This window comes from Balaenoptera physalus (assembly GCF_965194825.1).
Source record: "Balaenoptera physalus genome assembly, chromosome: 5".
Lineage (NCBI taxonomy): Eukaryota > Metazoa > Chordata > Mammalia > Artiodactyla > Balaenopteridae > Balaenoptera > Balaenoptera physalus.
The window spans coordinates 58,699,927-58,720,671 of NC_138884.1; the positions used below are offsets into that span (position 1 = coordinate 58,699,927).

Consider the following 20,745-nt stretch of genomic DNA (forward strand, 5'->3'; position numbering starts at 1 on the left):
TTTTTTAAAATTTTATTTATTTATTTATTTATGGCTGTGTTGGGTCTTCGTTTCTGTGCGAGGGCTTTCTCTAGTTGCGGCAAGCAGGGGCCACTCTTCATCGCGGTGCGCGGGCCTCTCACTAACGCGGCCTCTCTTGTTGCGGAGCACAGGCTCCAGACGCGCTGGCTCAGTAGTTGTGGCTCACGGGCCCAGTTGCTCCGCGGCATGCGGGATCTTCCCAGACCAGGGCTCGAACCCGTGTCCCCTGCATTAGCAGGCAGATTCTCAACCACTGCGCCACCAGGGAAGCCCCAAAACATTTTTTTAAAATCCTCAGGATTTCAGAGGTCATTCCTTTCAGCTGTATAGCCTGGCAGCACTTTGTACCATTATAAAGTCTACCTCTTTTATAGGCACCAGTACCCTTCATTTCTAATTAAATTCTGTGCTGAGTACACTTTGCTGGCAAGTCTGCAACTGACGCCCATCTCCACGAGGTGCTCACCTCTAGTATTTGTGGTCAGCATTCTGCACAGCCTGTATGCTTCATTATCTTTGTTTGATAAAACACTTCTCTTTTAAAAAGCATGAGGCCAGATTTTCTGAGTCATATGTGATGTTATTTTTTAACTGCACAAGCTCTACCACAAGGATTTGGGAAATTTATTATCTGACACAAATCTGTCGGGGACTCCTCAGCTAAGGTTAGTTCAAAGACTGTCTATTTAGTAAGTGACTGGGTACTCTGAGACAGTGCTACTCAAAGTAGCTAGTCCAGAATGAGATAAGGTGCTCCTCGTTCTACAATGTAAATCAACACGTTGTTTCATTCAGGGAGGAAATCTTGCTATGAAAAAATGTTGACTAAATAGTGGGCTTGGTGATGTAGTTGATTTACTTTCTGGTGCCAGCTCCTTCACTTGGACACTGGTCTCTGAACCACATGATGAGTAGCACTGTCTTAAGTGCTTTATGAAATCGAATGAATAAATGAATGAATGGAGACATATCTAAGATAGATTAAATGACTTTTCAGGGTTGACGTGGGAGGATATGATTAAATAGAATTTTCCCTTTCAGTGGGACAATGTTCCTTGCCTGCTTTTGAGCTGCCACAGAGAGGGAAAGTTTATTTAAGGCACAAATAGCTCAACTGGCCACTGTTGCCTGTACTACTATTATTCCCTATATCCCTATCAAGTTCATTTTCCCTTCTTGTGTTTTGCCCTTCTTCCTGTTCTTATCTCCTTTTCCCATGCTCCTGCCATGGCATTTAAAGAGAGAAAAATAATGTATGGAAAGCTCATTGTATCGTCTATGTTTTACAACCAGTTAAATATAATTCTCACTACAACAGGGTGAGGAAGGTATTACTGCCCACTTTGTAAATAGAGAAGCTCAGTAACTTGGCCCAGGTCCCATATGTAATAAACTGACAGGCTTGAGAATTGAGCCCAGGTCTGTTTGGTTCTCCCCAGGTGGCTGGGTCTCCTACTCTCACATCTGAGGAAGGTGCTAACAGAATCCAGGCCCTGGGACAGAAGCTTTTAAGGTGCCCACACTGACACACTTAAGTTCCAGTTTGGAACTTGGAGGCTCCGTTAATTTCAGTCACCTACTTTAATTGCCACGGTCCTGCCATGTTGCCCACTTCTCTGTGTTTGTGTTACATACATGTGCGTCCCTGTAGGCTGTGAATTCCCTCATCTAATCATCTGTGTATCCCTCGCAGCAGTGTATGGGGCTTTGAAAGCGGCACACTCGATGGGTTATGATGTTAAATATGCTAGTCTATAAACTTCTTTATGTGCCTAAGATAAATATTAAATGAATGAGACTGAGACTGAAGCACTTATACTTTAAGATGTTGCGGTATGAATTCTATTGTGCATGTGTGTCTACTAATAAAGCAGGGCACAGTGAGGAGAAAGGCATCAGGCAGCCCATCCTCCTGAAATGCACTCCTTGGTGTCCCTGGATTATGACTTTTGGAACGTCTTACTATTCTCTAACTTCCTTGAGGGCAGGAACTGGTCTTTTCTTCATTGGTTCTCCAGTGCCTACATTTTCTGGCATACAGTTCCTGAAACTTGAAAAATACTTGTGAAATTGTTGAATGTGCTACGTTCTCAGCATTTCCTCTTAAACTGCTGTTCCTGGTGCTCACTCTGGACCCCCATGCGGTTCTTAGATGACAGATTGTATCTGGCTTCTGCTTCTGAGGTTTCCTTGTACTGGTCTGACATTTTCTTCTCCCATCTCTTCCAGCTCCTGATTTGCATCAGGCATAATTCTATGACCAGAAGTACAGCTGGGAGGAAGGTGAGGGATGTGGGAGCATGGGTACCATTGTTTCTCCTGAGCAAATCTCCAAAAGGGAGATGTGACAGTTCTTAGAAGTATGGTGAAATGAAGTTTGAGGAATCCAAGTCTGAAGGTAATCAGGTGTAAGCTTCCAAGAGTCCTCTCTTAGTGCAGTACTTAATTCCTGTAGCATGGAATTGTGACAACACATAGGAAATGCTGCCTACCAGGGAAGCTCATGGAAGATTCAGTGTCCAAGTTTTCCTGGGGGCTGCTCATGTAGGTACTCTTTGCCTAAGATATTCCTCAATATCAGCACATTATCAAATGTGCTCGGCATAAACCACATTGTTTCTACAAACTGTTGAGGCACAGAGAGCCCCTCTTGTCAGTTAGGGAATGGTGGAAACCCTTCTGAAATCCAAATTCCCAGATGCCAGCCAAGAGCCAACCTTGCAATCAGGTCTTTCTACGGACAGCAGTCTCAGGCCTGCTATGTTAATTCCTTTTTTTCAGACCCCTCAGCTTCAGATTTGTGTGTGGGGTGTGCCACCTTTACAGCTCTTACAGGATGTAGGAGCAGTGGCCCCCATCATATCTCCATTTAATTCACCACTCTGGTTCCCGCAAATTTAGATAGTTGCTGCAGGATGACAGCAGACTAAAGCAAATTCAGCCAAGTAGTAGCCCTGACTACGGCTGTGTGCCAGATGTGACATCTTGCTAGAGTCAATTAACATGGCTCTGGGTACATGGTATGCGATCAGTGATCGGTTGGGTGCATGCTTTCCCATCCCTATAAAAAAACAAGATCAGAAACTGTTCACATTCACATGGAATTAGTAAAAAGCGATGTTAACAGCCTACGTTATAACTCTCCTGCTTCTGTTATAACTGAAAGAGACCTAATCCAGGTAGATATTCTACAGAAAATCACTTAGTTCACTATATTGATGGATTATGTTAATCAAATGGGATGAGCAAGATGTGACTAGTAAATTTGAGGCCTTGATAAAGTACATATGCTCTAGAGGGTGAGATAAAACTCATGAAATTCAGGGGCCTACCACATGAGTAAAATTTTGGGGGAGGAGGGTCCAGTGACCAGGGGCATGCTAGGACATGCCCTCTGAAGTAAAAGACAAATTAGTACAACTTGCATCTCCCACTATGAATAAGGAAGCACAATGCCTGATAAGCCTCTCTGGGTTCTGACGGCAGTATATTACAAATCTAAGAATACTGCTCTCAATTATATACTGGTGACATGAGGCTGCCAGTTTCGAGCGAGGCTGAAAGCAGGAAAGAGGTCTATGGCAGATTCATATTGTGGTGGAAGCAGGCCTGCTACTTGGGTCACCTAACCTAGCAGACGCTAAGATATTACAGTTATTGGTGGAGGAAAAAATGTAGAAGTTAAAGCAAAACCACTGTATACATACTCTTGATTTTTCTCTGCTCATTTTATTGAATAACTGAATGTATAAAAACCACAGAGAACATTACTGGAAAAAAATTTTATTCTTCAAATATATAATGGATTCTTCACCACTCAAATTATTTCTATAATAATTTTATCTTTTTATTAAAACTAAACATATATTTTTAATACATTTCATCTTTTCTCAAATGAATGACTATGGTATAATTGTGATTATCTTTAGCAACCAAAATCTATTTCCAGAAATTTAAACTTGATATGGAGAAAAATGCCATATCAAGTCCTTTGTACCTGATTTGGTGCTGAGGTTGGGTTTGTTCCAGGATCCAGAGGCTATTCCAAGCTTGAAAGCGAAGTGATATCCTTAGGTTGGCCTTGGCTGCTTAAGGAACCTCTGGATGGGGGATGACTGGCTCTGCTCTGCACAGGACAGTTCCTTCTCAGGCTAAGCTGGAACCTCTGGGAACAGTAAACTGAGGGATGTACCACGTTCAGGCATTTGTTTGGGTGGCAGGTGGGGAGGACCCTATCTCTTATGTCAGATTTCTATCTATTGGTCATCATTTCTCCATAAAAATAAATGGCAAGTGGGCAGCTCTGGGTTCTTGATGATACCAATACTTTGCCCACATTTCTCTCTCTCTCGATGATACTAAGACCAACGAAAAAGAAGACAAAAACTGAGTTCACTGTGAACACTAGTAGTAGAAGTGACTGCGGCAACTGTGACAATAGTGGCAGAAACTGGGAACGGATTCTTGGAAAGGTCTTCTCGGATTGATTTATTCTAAGCAGCCAGTAGAGATCTAGGATTTGGACATACTGTGCTTGGATCTGTCCTCTTAGTCTTCTCCACTGTCCACTGACTTTAATTTTTTTTTTACTCAAAATCAGGTTGAGGGAAAGAGTCTCCATCTCTATCACAGAATCTCCATAAAACTTAAGATCACACCCAAACTTCCCATTAGAGTGTCCACTATGAATTCAAAATTAAATAACTCAAATAAATAATGGGTAGGTAATGAGTTTTTTTTAAGGTAGTAAAAAGATAAGACCTCCGTGATTTCTTCTTAGCATAATGCTAATCTTTCAAATGTGGGTAAAATCCCATTTAGAGGGAAGGTTTGGAATCCTACATAAAAATGTAATGTGCATTAAAACAGAAAATTCTTAAATATAAAAAAATTCAAGTGACCATATCCTTACTGATATTAATATAACACAAATAAAATTACAATGAACATTGGCAAAAAATGCAGCTCATTTCTAGTTAACACATTGAAATAACTGATATTCAAATTGTAACTATTATAGCATGGACGTGTGAATGAAGTTCATGAATGTACACATGCTTCAAAGTAGAATTTGGCTTTGGGCTAGTAATTTTATTCTGATCCACAGTGTTTATGACTCTTCATTTCAGTTGTTTTTACTAAGAAATTGGGAGATAAACCTAAATTTCTGACCCTTGGATTAATCAGAAAATAACTAAGAAGAGTTATTCTTTTGTAAATTCAGTAAGAAGCTATTCTAAAATTGCTGTTTACTTATCTATTTCTCTAAATAAAAGCTCTTGGATAGTAATCTACTCTCCTAATTACAGGAAAATATTATAACTCTCTCTCCAATTCCTATTTTAACTAGAAAAGCCACATCATTATTTTTAATGGTTTCTTCTGTATTTCGTATTTAAAAAAATGTTAGTAACACTACTTTCTGTAAAATACAAAACAGCATTGAAAGTATCCAGTTACTACTGGCATTCAGATTTTGAAGATATACCTTTATGATGAAATAACAGTCATGAAACAAACTGTTCAGAACTGTCAGAGTAACCATTTGAAAATCAGATTTATGACCCTCTTTAAAAATTTGTTAAAGCTATGCTGGTTAACATCAAAGTACTCCTAGTGAGGAGAAATGATGTACTGTACCGAAAAAACAAGACCTCATCAGGGGTCTTCTTAACTTGGCTCTGAACAACTTTAAAAGCCAAAAGATCTGCACCATATGTTGTTCTCAAGGTCAGTACCATGGGATGCCCTGTAAAAAGATCTTTTGGTATTACTGATAACAAAAGCACCTTGGATTGGATCCAAGATGGACATGTGTTATAAATGAATTCTGCTTTGTGGTAAAATACAGTTAAAGTACAATTCAACATACTTACCATAAAACCTACATAAGCAAAGGTACTCCTTTGAAGCCAAAAATCTGATGCTGCTAAAGTGTCCAGTTTCTACTGTTACAGCCTAATGTGGCTGATTTGAAATCATTTCCTTAGTCCTACAGAATCTTCTTGATCTTTTAACATCTTACAATAGTGACCTGGCACTAGTTTAGGTCTATAAAAACATAATTGTCACAAGTCACCCAAAAACATGAGAACCAGCACAAATTTCTGCACATCTTTAAAAAAAAAAAAGCCTTTGGATAATAACACTAACGCGTAATGCTGCGGAGGGTCCAAAGAAGCACTCTAAATGACGGGTGTTATTTAATGATGGTAATCATTTTCTGCAAAGCTGTACCAATAACAATTTTAGGTAGAACATAACATGAAATTATTTCATGAAATATAGTCTTGTTCTATGCTCTCCCGACACCACTCCCAACACAAAGCTTCCAGTCTATTTGCTGTTTCTTGGCTGATGAGACATTCATCCTTTAATTCCCTGATTGTCTTCCTCAGTGATTTTTGTAAACGTCTTTGTCGGCCTAAAACATTCTGCAGACTTTTCTTGGTATCCTCTAGCTCGCTGATCACTTGATCTAACTTATGCTTAAGTTTCTTTGGACTGTCCATCACACTGTAGCTATGTTCCTAAAAACATAAACACCAAGTTATTAAACCAGACAGACAAGCAGTGAGATAAAAAATTATAACTAGGCCTCAGCTATTTCTCCACTTACTATACTTAGAGAAGATCTTTAAGTTGGTGATACTAAGAGGTTTAAAGAACATAGGAAGAGGATGGGGGTAGAACAGTATTTCAGGCGCCTAGGGCCTCCCTCTTTGTCTAAGGCCAGGCATACACGAGGAGTACAGAATCCTGTGGATGGGAAGTACTTCTCATCTGGAGGTAGGTATCTGCTTATGAACAGCATGACATTCACAATGACTATACAGCTTTTGGTCCCTAAGTGTGGAGCTGCTAAGTTTAAGTTTTACCTATCACAAAAACTTAAATTTTTAAACTTTTAACGGAATTGCTTTATTTTGATGAATATTTCACTTTATAAGGTATGACAGGAAAGGAGCACTGAAGCAGGTCCTCAGGCTGGGTGTTATGGATTTAGAGAGGACTCTGGTCTTGGGGTTTTAAAGAGATAATTTAAGTTCTAGTATTTATTGTGGTTATGTTTATGTCTGCTGGGTAGACTTTTCTTCATCCAAAAACAACACTGACATATCTTATAAGTGTAACATAAAATAATTTTGAAAAGCTGTTACTTAATATTAAAATTAGTGAAGAGGACTTTGCTTTCAGCCAAGATGAGATAACACAGACTGGACTGACTCCTATCTAAAAAAACCCCAACACAAGGCCAAAAGATGTAAAAATGTTTGAAGATAAACAGACATCAGGCAACGAAGGCAGATACTGCAGAGAGATGGGAAACAAAGAGGTGAGTCCTATGATTGCCCAGCTTACTGCCTTGAGAGAGTTCTAGGCCTCAGTGTAAGGGGAGGAAATCCAGGTAGAGCTTGGTAGATAGAGTTGAGGAGATAGTGCAAAGTATCCAGGGAGACCAAGGTGGCTACAGTTCATAGGGCAAAGTATTAGAGAGGAAAGAGCTACATAGAGAGAGAACGCTGGAGATCTTCAGAGGCTCCCCCTCAAGTATTTCCTTGTAGGAAACTCCTCGAGGTTGAGGAAAGAGTGACCAGAAAAGATCAGGAGTGCCCTGAGCTCACAGGGCATAGACACTACTCCCACCAGCCAGACCAGATTCATGGGGCACTGAGTAGAGTATACAGAAGTCTTGCCTCAGTGGTGGAGAACAAACAGCCCGAGACTGAGCACTGTTCTAGTCCTGCCTAACAAAGCAAAACCTGAAAGGATCAAATTGTTTCCAAATAACCAAACTCCATAACCAAGCTCAAGAAAACAAAGCAAAACCTGAAAGGATCAAATTGTTTCCAAATAACCAAACTCCATAACCAAGCTCAAGAAAACAGGACAAAAAACTATCCAACATCCAGCGAAGTAAAATCTGGCACTCAAAATTTACCAGGCACGCAAAGCAGCAGGAAAATACGAGCCATAATAAGAGATAATCCAATCAATAGAAGCCAACCCAGAACTCACAAATGTTAGAATTAGCAGACAAGGGAATTAACAAAGTTATTAAAACTGTATTATATATGTTTAAAAGTTAAGCAGAGACATGAAAGATATTAAAAAAGAATCAAATAGGATACCTGGACATAAAACTTACAATTTAAATTTATTTATAATAAATTTAATAGATTTATTATCATAATAAATAATATATAATAATAGATTTACTATTATTTAAATCTCTTTAAAAGATAATTTACTGTTTAAACAAAAATAATAAAATGTAGTGTGGGGTTCATAGCATATGTAAAGTGAAATGTATGATAGCAGTAGCAGAAAAGGCTGGAGAGGAGAAATAAAGTATACTATGATAAGATTCATATACTATATGCTAAGTGGAATAATATCACTTATCATGTAGCCTGTGGTAAATTAAAGATGGATGCTATAAACCTAGAAGCAACTATCAAAGAGTTATGGCTAATGAGTGAAAAAGAGGAGATAAAATGGAATTGTAAAAAAAATTCAGTTAATCCAAAAGAAGGCAAAAAAAGAAGAAAATGAGAACAAAGAACAAATGGAACAGGAAATAAGTAAGATGACAGATTTAAACCAAACCATATCACATTAAGTCATGTGATATAAAAAAATTTAAAGTAATGTAATAATCACATTAAGTATAGAGTTTAAATAATCCAATTAAAAGGCAGAAATTATCAGGTTATATTAAAAAAATCAAGACCCAAGAGTACATGCTGCCCAGAAAAAAGCACTTTAAAGATAAAAAGACACAAACAGGTTGAAAGTAAAGGAGTTGAAAAAGATATACTACAATAACACTAACAGAGAACTAGAGTAGATATATTACCATCAGACAAAGTAGACTTCAGAGCAATGAATATTACCAGGGATAAAGGAGGCCATTTCTTAAAAATAAAGGGGTTAATTTATCAAGACATAAGAATACTAAATATTTAGTACCTAATAACAGCTGCAAAATGTAACAAGCAAAACCTGACAATTTAAGGAGAATGAGACAAATCCACAGTTATACTAGAAGATTAACAGCTCTCTCTCAATAAAAGATAGAACAAGTAGACAGAAATTAATTAAGAATGCAGATTTGAACATTATCAATTTGACCTAATTGACATTTATAGAACATTCTGGCTAACATCAGCAAACTATACATTCTTTGCAAATGCATGCAGAACGTTTACCAAGACAGACCATATTGTAGGCTATAAGTCTCAAAAAAAAGAATTAAAAGCATTCAAGTCACACAATGTATATTCTCTGACCACAAAAGAATTAAGTTAGAAATTAATAATAGATATCAGGGAAATTCCCCAATATCTGAAAACTATATAGCACACTTCCAAATAACCCATGGATCAAAGAACAAATCAAAATGGAATTTGGAAGTATTTTGAACTAAATGAAAATGAAAACACATTTAATTTGTGGAATGCCGCTAAAGCAATACTTAAGGAGAAATTAATATCACTAAATGCTAACGTTAGAAAGGAAGAAGCCTCAAATCAATGACCTCAGCTTCCATCTTAAGAAACTAGAAAGATGAGCATATTTTACTGAAATAAGTAAAAGGAAATAATAAAGATGAGTGGAAATCAGTGAAGTAGAAAATAAAAACAACAACAAAAAAGAAAAATGAGAAAAATCAGTGAAAGCTAGTTCTTGACAAGATCAATAAAACTGATAAATCTCTAGGCAGACTGATCAGCAATAAAAGAGAACAGAAACAAATTACTGATATCAGAAATGAGACAGATGGTATCACTACAGATTCTATAGATATTGAAAAAATAAGGAAATGTTTTGAATAATTTTAAGTTAATAAACTTGACAGCTGAAATAAAATGGACAAATCCCTTGGAAGATAACAAGCTCCTTAAAAAACGTTCCCACAAAGAAAACTACTGTCCCAGATAGTTTTACTGGGGAATTCTACCAAATATTTATAGAAGAAATAACTGCAAATCTATACAAACTTTTCTAGAAAATTGAAAAATAAAGCAATATTTTCTAACTTGTTCTTTGAGGTTAGCATTATTCTGATACTGAAACCAGACAAAGACATTCAAAGGAAAGAAAACTATAGGCCAATATTCTTTGTGAACATACACAGAAAGATTCTAAACAAAATTTTAAATCTAATCCAACAATATATAAAAGGGATAACATCATGAAGAAGTAGGGTTTATTCCAGAATGCAAGGCTGGTTTAACATTAAGAAATTAATTGGGGAATTCCCTGGTGGTCCAGTGGTTAGGACTCTGCTTTCACTGCCGAGGGCCCAGGTTCAAATCCCTGGTGGGGTAACTAAGATCCCACAAGCCATGTGGTGCGGCCAAAAAATAAAAATAAAAACAAATCAATCAATGTAACTAATCACACTAACAAACTAAAAAATAAAACCCAAATGATGTCTCAACAGACACAGAAAAGGCATTTGACAAAACTAACATTCCTTTCTGATAAAAATTCTCAGCAAAGTAGGATTAGAAAGGCACTTCCTATGTAACAGTATGGATGGACCTAGAGGGTATTATGCTAAGTGAATTTAAGTCAGACAGAGAAAGACAAATACTGTATGATGGAATCTAAAAAACAAAACAAATGAACAAACATGAAGCAGAAACAGAGTTGTAGATACGGAGAACAAACAGGTGATTGCTAGAGGGGATGGGGAGGAAAGAAACAGGTGAGGAATTAAGAGAAACAAACTTCCAGTTACAAAGTAAATGAGTCAAAGGTACAAAATGTACAAGTGTTGGGAATACAGGCAATAACTATGTAATATCTTTGTATGGTGACATATTGTAACTATACTTATTGTGATCAGTTTGAAATGTATAGAAATATGGAATCACTATGTTGTATAACAGGAAATAACATAATGTTGTAGGTCAATTATACTTCAAAAACAGACAAACTCAAAGAAAAAGAGTTCAGATTTGTGGTTATCAGAGGCAGGGGATAGGAGGAGGGAGAATTGGATGAAGGCAGTCAAAAGGTAAGAACTTCCAGTTATAAGAGAAATAAGTACTAGGGATATAATGTACAACATGACAAATATAATTAACACTGCTGTATGTTACATATGAAAGTTGTTAAGAGAGTATATCCTAAGACTTCTCATCACAGGAAAAAATTTTTTTTTCTATTTCTTTAATTTTGTTTATATGAGATGATGGATGTTCACTAAACTCACTGTGATTATCACTTCCTGATATGTGTAAATCAAAACATTACTGTACACGTTAAACTTATACAGGGCTATATGTCAATTATATCTCAATAAAACTGAAAGAAAAAAATTGAAAGGTACTTCCTCAATCTGATAAAGGGCAGTTATAAAAAACCTACAGTTAACATCATATTTAATATCATATGAATATCTTTAATAGTGAAAGACTGAACAACTTCCTCCTAAAATCAGGAGCAAAGCATAAAGATCATTTCTCAGTACTTCTCTTCAGCATAACCTTGCAGGTTCAAGGCAGTGCAATAAAGCAAGAAAAAGAAATGAAAGGCACTCATATTGGAAAGGAAGAATTAACACTGTTTTTTTTTTTTTTGGCCACGCCACTTGTGGGATCTTAGTTCCCCGACCAGGAACTGAACCTGGGCCCTCGGCAGTGCAAGCATGGAGTCCAAAACACTGGACTGCCAGGGAATACCCTAAAACTGTTTTTAATGACAGACACCATGATTGTCTATGTAGAAAATCTGATAACCTCTAAAAAAAAGCTTTGATAATTAATATGTGAGTTTAGCAAGTTTGACAGATACAAGATCGATACACAAAAGTCAATTTATTTAACAGAGAGCAGACAGCAAAAGCAAGAAGAACTACAATCCTGCACCCTGTGGAACAAAAACCACATTCACAGAAAGATAGACAAGATGAAAAGGCAGAGGGCTATGTACCAGATGAAGGAACAAGATAAACCCCCAGAAAAACAACTAAATGAAGTGGAGATAGGCAACCTTCCAGAAAAAGAATTCAGAATAATGATAGTGAAGATGATCCAGGACTTCGGAAAAAGAATGGAGGCAAAGATCGAGAAGATGCAAGAAATGATTAACAAAGACCTAGAATAATTAAAGAACAAACAAACAGAGATGAACAATACAATAACTGAAATGAAAACTACACTAGAAGGAATCAATAGCAGAATAACTGAGGCAGAAGAACGGATAAGTGACCTGGAAGACAGAATGGTGGAATTCACTGCTGTGGAACAGAACAAAGAAAAAGAATGAAAAGAAATGAAGGCAGCCTAAGAGACCTCTGGGACAACATTAAATGCAACAACATTCGCATTATAGGGGTCCCAGAAGGAGAAGAGAGAGAGAAGGACAAGAGAAAGTATTTGAAGAGATTATAGACGAAAACTTCCCTAACATGGGAAAGGAAATAGCCACCCAAGTCCAGGAAGCGCAGAGAGTCCCATACACGATAAACCCAAGGAGAAACACATCAAGACACATAGTAATCAAATTGGCAAAAATTAAAGACAAAGAAAAATTATTGAAAGTAGCAAGGGAAAAACGACAAATAACATACAAGGGAACTCCCATAAGGTTAACAGCTGATTTCTCAGAAGAAACTCTACAAGCTAGAAGGGAGTGGCATGATATACTTAAAGTGATGAAAGGGAAGAACCTACAACCAAGATTACTCTACCAGGCAAGGATCTCATTCAAATTTGATGGAGAAATCAAAAGCTTTACAGACAAGCAAAAGCTAAGAGAATTCAGCACCACCAAACCAGCTCTACAACAAATGCTAAAGGAACTTCTCTAACTGGGAAACACAAAAGAAAAGGACCTACATAAACAAACCCAAAACAACTAAGAAAATGGTCATAGGAACATACATATCGATAATTACCTTAAACGTGAATGGATCAAGTGCCCCAACCAAAAGACACAGGCTTGCTGAATGGATACAAAAACAAAACCCATATATATGCTGTCTACAAGAGACCCACTTCAGACCTAGGGACACATACAGACTGAAAGTGAGGGGATGGAAAAAGATATTCCATGCAAATGGAAATCAAAAGAAAGCTGGAGTAGCTATACTCATATCAGATAAAATAGACTCTAAAATAAAGAATGTTACAAGAGACAAGGAAGGCCACTACATAATGATCAAGGGATCAATCCAAGAAGAAGATACAACAATTATAAATATATATGCACCCAACATAGGCGCACCTCAATACATAAGGCAACTGCTAACAGCTCTAAAAGAGGAAATCGACAGTAACACAATAATAGTGGGGGACTTTAACACCTCACTTACACCAATGGACAGATCATCCAAATGAAAATAAATAAGGAAACAGAAGCTTTAAATGACACAATAGACCAGATAGATTTAATTGATATTTATAGGACATTCCGTCCAAAAACAGCAGATTACACTTTCTTCTCAAGTGTGCATGGAACATTCACCAGGATAGATCACATCTTGGGTCACAAGTCAAGCCTCAGTAAATTTAAGAAAATTGAAATCATATCAAGCATCTTTTCTGACCACAACACTATGAGATTAGAAATCAATTACAGGGAAAAAAACGTAAAAAACACAAACACATGAAGGCTAAACAATACGTTACTAAATAACCAAGAGATCACCAAAGAGATCAAAGAGGAAATCAAAAAATACCTAGAGACAAATGACAATGAACACACGACAATCCAAAACCTATGGGATGCAGCAAAAGCAGTTCTAAGAGGGAAGTTTATAGCTATACAAGCCTACCTCAAGGAACAAGAAAAATCTCAAGTAAACAATCTAACCTTACACCTAAAGGAACTAGAGGAAGAAGAACAAACAAAACCCAAAGTTCGCAGAAGGAAAGGAATCATAAAGATCAGAGCACAAATAAATGAAATAGAAACAAAGAAAAGAATAGCAAGGATCAATAAAAGTAAAAGCTGGTTCTTTGAGAAGATAAACAAAATTGATAAACCATTAGCCAGACTCATCAAAAAAAGAGGGAGAGGACTCAAATCAATAAAATTAGAAATGAAAAAGGAGAAGTTACAACAGACACCGCAGAAATACAAAGCATCCTAAGAGACTACTACAAGCAACTCTATGCCAATAAAATGGACAACCTGGAAGAAATGGACAAATTCTTAGAAAGGTATAACCTTCCAAGACTGAACCAGGAAGAAATAGAAAATATGAACACACCAATCACAAGTAACGAAATTGAAACTGTGATTAAAAATCTTCCAACAAACAAAAGTCCAGGACCAGATGGCTTCACAGGTGAATTCTATCAAACATTTAGAGAAGAGCTAACACTTATCCTTCTCAAACTCTTCCAAAAAATTGCAGAGGAAGGAACACTCCCAAGCTCATTTTATGAGGCCACCATCACCCTGATACCAAAATCAGACAAAGTTACTACAAAAAAAGAAAATTACAGACCAATATCACTGACGAATATAGATGCAGAAATCCTCAACAAAATAATAACAAACAGAATCCAACAACACATTAAAAGGATCATACACCATGATGAAGTGGCATTTATCCCAGGGATGCAAGGATTCTTCAATATACGCAAATCAATCAATGTGATACACCGTATTAAACTGAAGAATAAAAACCATATGATCATCTCAATAGATGCAGAAAAAGCCTTTGACAAAATTCAATAGCCATTTATGATAAAAACTCTCCAGAAAGTGGGCATAGAGGGAACCTACCTCAACATAATAAAGGCCATATACGAGAAACCCACAGCAAACATCATTCTCAATGGTGAAAAACTGAAAGCATTTCCTCTAAGATCAGGAACAAGACAAGGATGTCCACTCTCACCACTATTATTCAACACAGTTTTGGAAGTCCTAGCCACGGCAATCAGAGAAGAAAAAGAAATAAAAGGAATACAAATTGGAAAAGAAGAAGTAAAACTGTCAGTGTTTGCAGATGACATGATACTATACATAGAGAATCCTAAAGATGCCACCAGAAAACTACTAGAGCTAATACAAAATTAATGCACAGAAATCTCTTGCATTCCTATACACTAATGATGAAAAATCTGAAAGAGACATTAAGGAAACACTCCCATTTACCACTGCAACAAAAAGAATAAAATACCTTGGAATAAACCTACCTAAGGAGACAAAAGACCTGTATGAAGAAAACTATAAGACATTGATGAAAGAAATTAAAGATGATACCAACAGATGGAGAGATATACCATGTTTTTGCATTGGAAGAATCAATATTGTGAAAATGACTATACTACCCAAAGCAATCTACAGATTCAGTGCAATCCCTATCAAACTACCAATAGCATTCTTTACGGAACTAGAACAAAAAATCTTAAAATTTGTATCGAGACACAAAAGACCCCGAATAGCCAAAGCAGTCTTGAGGGAAAAAAATGGAGCTGGAGGAATCAGACTCCCTGACTTCAGACTATACTACAAAGCTACAGTAATCAAGACAGTATGGTACTGGCACAAAAACAGAAACACAGATCAATGGAACAGGATAGAAAGCCCAGAGATAAACCTACGCACCTATGGTCAACTAATCTACGACAAAGGAGGCAAGGATATACAATGGAGAAAAGACAGTCTCTTCAATAAGTGGTGCTGGGAAAACTGGACAGCTACATGTAAAAGAATGAAATTAGAACACTCCCTGACACCATACACAAAAATAAACTCAAAATGGATTTAAGACCTAAATGTAAGACCGGACACTATAAAACTCTTAGAGGAAAACATAGGAAGAACACTCTGACATAAATCACAGCAAGATCTTTTTTGATCCACCTCCTAGAGTAATGGAAATAAAAACACAAATAAACAAATGGGACCTAATGAAATTTAAAAGCTTTTGCACAGCAAAGGAAACCATAAACAAGACGAAAAGACAACCCTCAGAATGGGAGAAAATATTTGCAAACGAATCAACAGACAAAGGATCAATCTCCAAAATATATAAACAGCTCATGCAGCTCAATATTAAAAAAACAAAAAACCCAATTCAAAAATGGGCAGAAGACCTAAATAGACATTTCTCTAAAGACATACTGATGGCCAAGAAGCACATGAAATCTGCTCGATATCACTAATTATTAGAGAAATGCAAATCAAAACTACATTGGGGTATCACCTCACACCAGTCAGAATGGGCATCATCAGAAAATCTACAAACAACAAATGCTGGAGAGGGTGTGGAGAAAAGGGAACCCTCTTGCACTGTTGGTGGGAACGTAAATTGTTACAGACACTGTGGAGAACAGTATGGAGGTTCCTTTAAAAACTAAAAATAGAATTACCATATGACCCAGCAATCCTACTACTGGGCATATACCCAGAGAAAACCATAATTCAAAAAGACACATGCACCGTAATGTTCAGCGCAACACTATTTACAGTAGCCAGGTCATGGAAGCAACCTAAATGCCCATCAGCAGACGAATGGATAAAGAAGACGTGGTATATATATACAATGGAATATTATACAGCCATAAAAAGGAACGAAATTTGGTCATCTGTTGAGACGTGGATGGTTCTAGAGACTGTCATACAGAGTGAAGTAAGTCAGAAAGAGAAAAACAAATATCGTATATTAACGCATATATGTGGAACCTAGAAAAATGGTACAGATGAACCAGTTTGCAGGGCAGAAATTGAGACACAGATGTAGAGAACAAACGTATGGCACCAAGGGGGCAAAGCGGCGGGGGGTGGGGGTGGTGGTGTGATGAATTGGGAGATAGGGATTGACATGTATACAGTGATGTGTATAAAATGGATGACTAATAAGGACCTGCTGTATAAAAAAAAATAAAAATATAGTAAATTTATTTCCCTACATTAACAGTAAATAAAACAACACTGTCTATAATAGCATCCAAATATATAAAATATTTAGGGATAAATCTGATAAAAGGAGTGAAAGACCTGTACACTGAAAACTACAAAACACTGCTGAGAGAATTTAAAGGTCTAAATAAATGAAGTGATACAATTAATTCATGGGTTGGAAGACTTAAAATAGTCTTATTATGACATCAATTCTTCCAAAATAGATCTGTAGGTTCAACATAATCCCAGTCAAAACTCCAGCAGGATTTCTGTAGAAATTTACAAAGTAATTATAAAATTCATATGAAAATGCAAAGGACCCAGAATATCCAAAACAACTTTGAAAAAGAACAAAGTTGGAAAATTAACACTGTCTGATTTCAGGAATTATTATAAAGCTATAGTAATTAAGACAGTAAAACAGATCCGGATTCCAGGCCTGGTTCTAACATCAACAGGCAATGAGATGAATAAAGCTTCAACACTGTGTGTGTACGACTGTCCTTTAAGAAAATCTAAAGACATAACTATTTTTTAAATTAGATATTTCCATAGAGAAACTATAGTACCTAAAGGGAGGAATTAATTATTGTATTTTATTGGTTGAAATATCCTTGTGAAAGCACTCTTTGAACTACGTAACAAAAGATTAACTACCTGTGGATCATTACTGCAAATATATAAAGTATAATGGCCCTGGGAAGCAATATTTCTGGATATTACATATTAAAAAAAAATCTCAAACACCTGAACTCCTAGTTTTTCAATAAGATTTTGAAAACTTAATCCTAATGGAGAGGACATGGTCATCTTAACAATATTAACATTAGCCCAGTAAGTAATTTTACTTACAAAAATGAACTGGGACTGGAATTCTTCGATACACGAGGAAGCACCAACAAGCTGGTGATTGTGGTTTGTGACTGGAAGGGCTTTGAGGGTGAAGTTTTTCCTACAATGAAGCTTTTGTCTTTTCCCCTGTTAAGAATAGTTAATAACAATCATTGTAGATTTTCTGTCCTTTTGAAAAATTTTAACCTTCTTAACTTTATGTAGTAAAATTAATATATTTCTTTTTATGGAAATTGCTTTTAAAGGTCAGTATAATTTAAATTCACTGAGAGTACTTTAAAGAAACTTCCCCAGAGTAACTCTAAAGTTGATCTGGAAACATGAATTTTTCCGGAAAAAAAAAAAAAAAGTGTGATAATGAGGGAAGATATACCCTACAAAGTATTAAAAATACCCTACTCAGTAACAATAGTTTAAAAAGTGTACTACTCTCTTAGAAAAATCTGAATAGATCATGTAGATAAGAGCCTTTAGGATAAAAAGTGGCATTCTAAATAAGTGGAGAAAGGCTATAAATCATGAAAAAATGAACTAATTATGAAAAACAGTTATTTCCTTTATGTATAATAAGTCACAATGAAATTCTATATACTGAAAATTTATGTAAGAATGAAAACAATGAGGAAGTAGAAAAATACATTGGAAATATTTACATAATCTTAAAGGGGAAGGCTAAAGTCAGATAGCACAAGAGAAAATATAGGACTACTCAATAAAAAGTCTGAATTTCAAACAAAACAAAACAAACCAACCCCATAATGTGAGCTAAAGACAAATAACAAAAAGTAACTGCAACATAGATGGCAGTTAAATGATTCATAGCCTCAATATCTAGTGTTGTTCCAAAACAGCTTAGAAAAAGACGAAAATAGAAGAGGATCTGAATAAGTAATTCACATGAGAAGAAATAAAAACGTCTAATAAACATGAAAAAATGCAGAAACACATTTTCTAATATTTATATTAGAAATATTCATATTCTAATATTTTCTAATATTCAGAGATAAATTAAAACAATAAGATGCCATTTTTGCCTATCAATTTTACCAAAGGTTAAAATCACAACTTATATTGAGGATTAGGGTGAACAGACACTTTTATGCATAACTAGTAGGGGAGCAGATTGGTATAAGCTTTATGGTGGGCCTTTATATATGTTGACTTCACTATAAAGTTTAGTTAAAAAATTGATGTTCCATATAGGTTTCTCTTAAAAACGTGATCCCTTGAGCTGCAACACAATCATGCCGGGTGCTTGTTAAAAAGTGCAGATTCCTAAACTCCAAACCAAACTTGCTGAATCAAATTCTTTGGGAGAGGGGCACAGGATTCTGCATTTTAAGCAAGCTCCCTGGATAATTCTTATGTAGACTAAAGTTTGAAAGCCATTGTTGTGGAAAAAATATGTATTTTTAAGAGGACATTTGTCACACTGTCCTCGTGTCTTTTTTTTTTTTTTCTTTTGGCCATGCCACATGGCTTGCGGGATCTGATCAGGGATCGAACCCATGCCCCCTGCAGTGGAAGCGTGGAGTCTTAACCGGTGGACCACCAGGGAAGTCTCCTTGTGGAAAAATATTTAACATCATGGAAAACAGAAGTTAAGAGTGAACTTTGGAGCCAAAATGCCTGGGTTCAAATCCAGCCTCTACCATTTAACAGCAGTGTGACTTGGGGAATGTATTCCAGCTTTCTGAGCCTAAGTTTTCTCAAGTGGTTAAATGAGAATAATAATAGTATTTAACTCTTATGGTTGTTTTGAGGACTAAAAGAGTTAATATATATGTAAAGTGCTTAGAATAGTGCCTGGCACACAGCCAGCACTATATGAATGTTGAAAAAACGAAAGAGTGAAGCAAAAAATAAAAAGCATATACAGTATAATTCTATTTTGTAAGAATATATGAACATAGATGAATTTATATACAAACATATACATATGAACGACTGGAAAGATACACATCAGAGTGTTAACAATATTATTTCTGGATTACGTGATTATTGTTAATTTTAATTTTCTTTTTGATTGTATCATCTAATTTCCTATAATAAAATATGTGTTATTAGGAAATAGCTTTTGAAAGTTAGTAATTTATGGTTTATTTGATTTAGTATGTCCATATTTCTTAAGGTCCTCTTAACATTACAGATGACTCCCTGCTATAGGAAACAAACCCTTGAGAGCAAATTGCACAAGATACTGTTCACTTATTAATATGGAAGAAAGTGAGGCAGTCTCCACCGGATAGCTCAGGTACTGCAATATGAACACCTGCGAACATGACCAAGACCACCTGGGAGCAGGCACTCTTCTAGACTACTTCCCTTGTTTCCAGCTGTCAGGAAGGAGACACCTTTCAATGGAGGTTCACGACTATTGTTGTGGGAACCCACAGGCTCTCCCTGAATTCTCCACATTGGAATCAGTCAGTCTCTATAGTTTCTGGACGCGAATACACTTTCAGGTATACAAAGTCAAGTGAGATGCTGAGGGTGAAGCAGCCCACCCACAGCACTAACATCACTGAGGAAAAAACACAGAATTCAACTAGAGTTTACTTCAACAATCCTTTAATTGTCTTTTTCTGACGTCTCTTCTCCTTTCCTTCTCCTGTTTTGGTTTTCTACCTTCTAGTCCTACCTAGGCTTTAAGCTTGAATGTGTGTGGCTCTAAAAGTATACTTCGGGGCTGTCAGAGGCTGTGCTCTTGACTTCTGCTGCAGTGTGAGGTGCACTGCCAGCTTGGAACTTCAGTCCAACCCTCTCATGTTCCTCCAGTTTTCAGACATGAATCTTGAGCTATACCAACTCCTACGGTAGCCTGCTTCACCAAACCTTAGTAATATACAGACATTTCTGAGTGGATACTGGTAAAATTCTCCTACAACTCATGACAAAAGCTTAAGCAGCAGTTTACAAATCTAAAAACTTAAAGCATGGGCTTCAAATTAATAAGCAAACAATAAAAATGGTAGCAAGTGTGGTGAAGTTTCT

General features: G+C 36.5%; 1 protein-coding gene across 4 annotated transcripts in view; it reads right to left on the reverse strand.

Moving 5' to 3' along the window:
* THAP6 (THAP domain containing 6) overlaps nt 1-20,745 on the reverse strand; it is a 23,581-nt gene continuing 2,836 nt past the window's right edge. For 3 of the 4 annotated variants that reach the window (XM_082463956.1, XM_082463957.1, XM_082463958.1), the window contains 2 exons: nt 17,752-17,877; nt 1-6,551 (listed from right to left, as the gene is read on the reverse strand). In XM_082463956.1, the coding sequence (XP_082320082.1) occupies nt 6,297-6,551; nt 17,752-17,877 (381 nt within the window). In that variant the 3' untranslated portion in view covers nt 1-6,296. The remainder of the gene's footprint in view (nt 6,552-17,751; nt 17,878-20,745) is intronic. The other variant, XM_082463959.1, reaches the window with a different exon arrangement.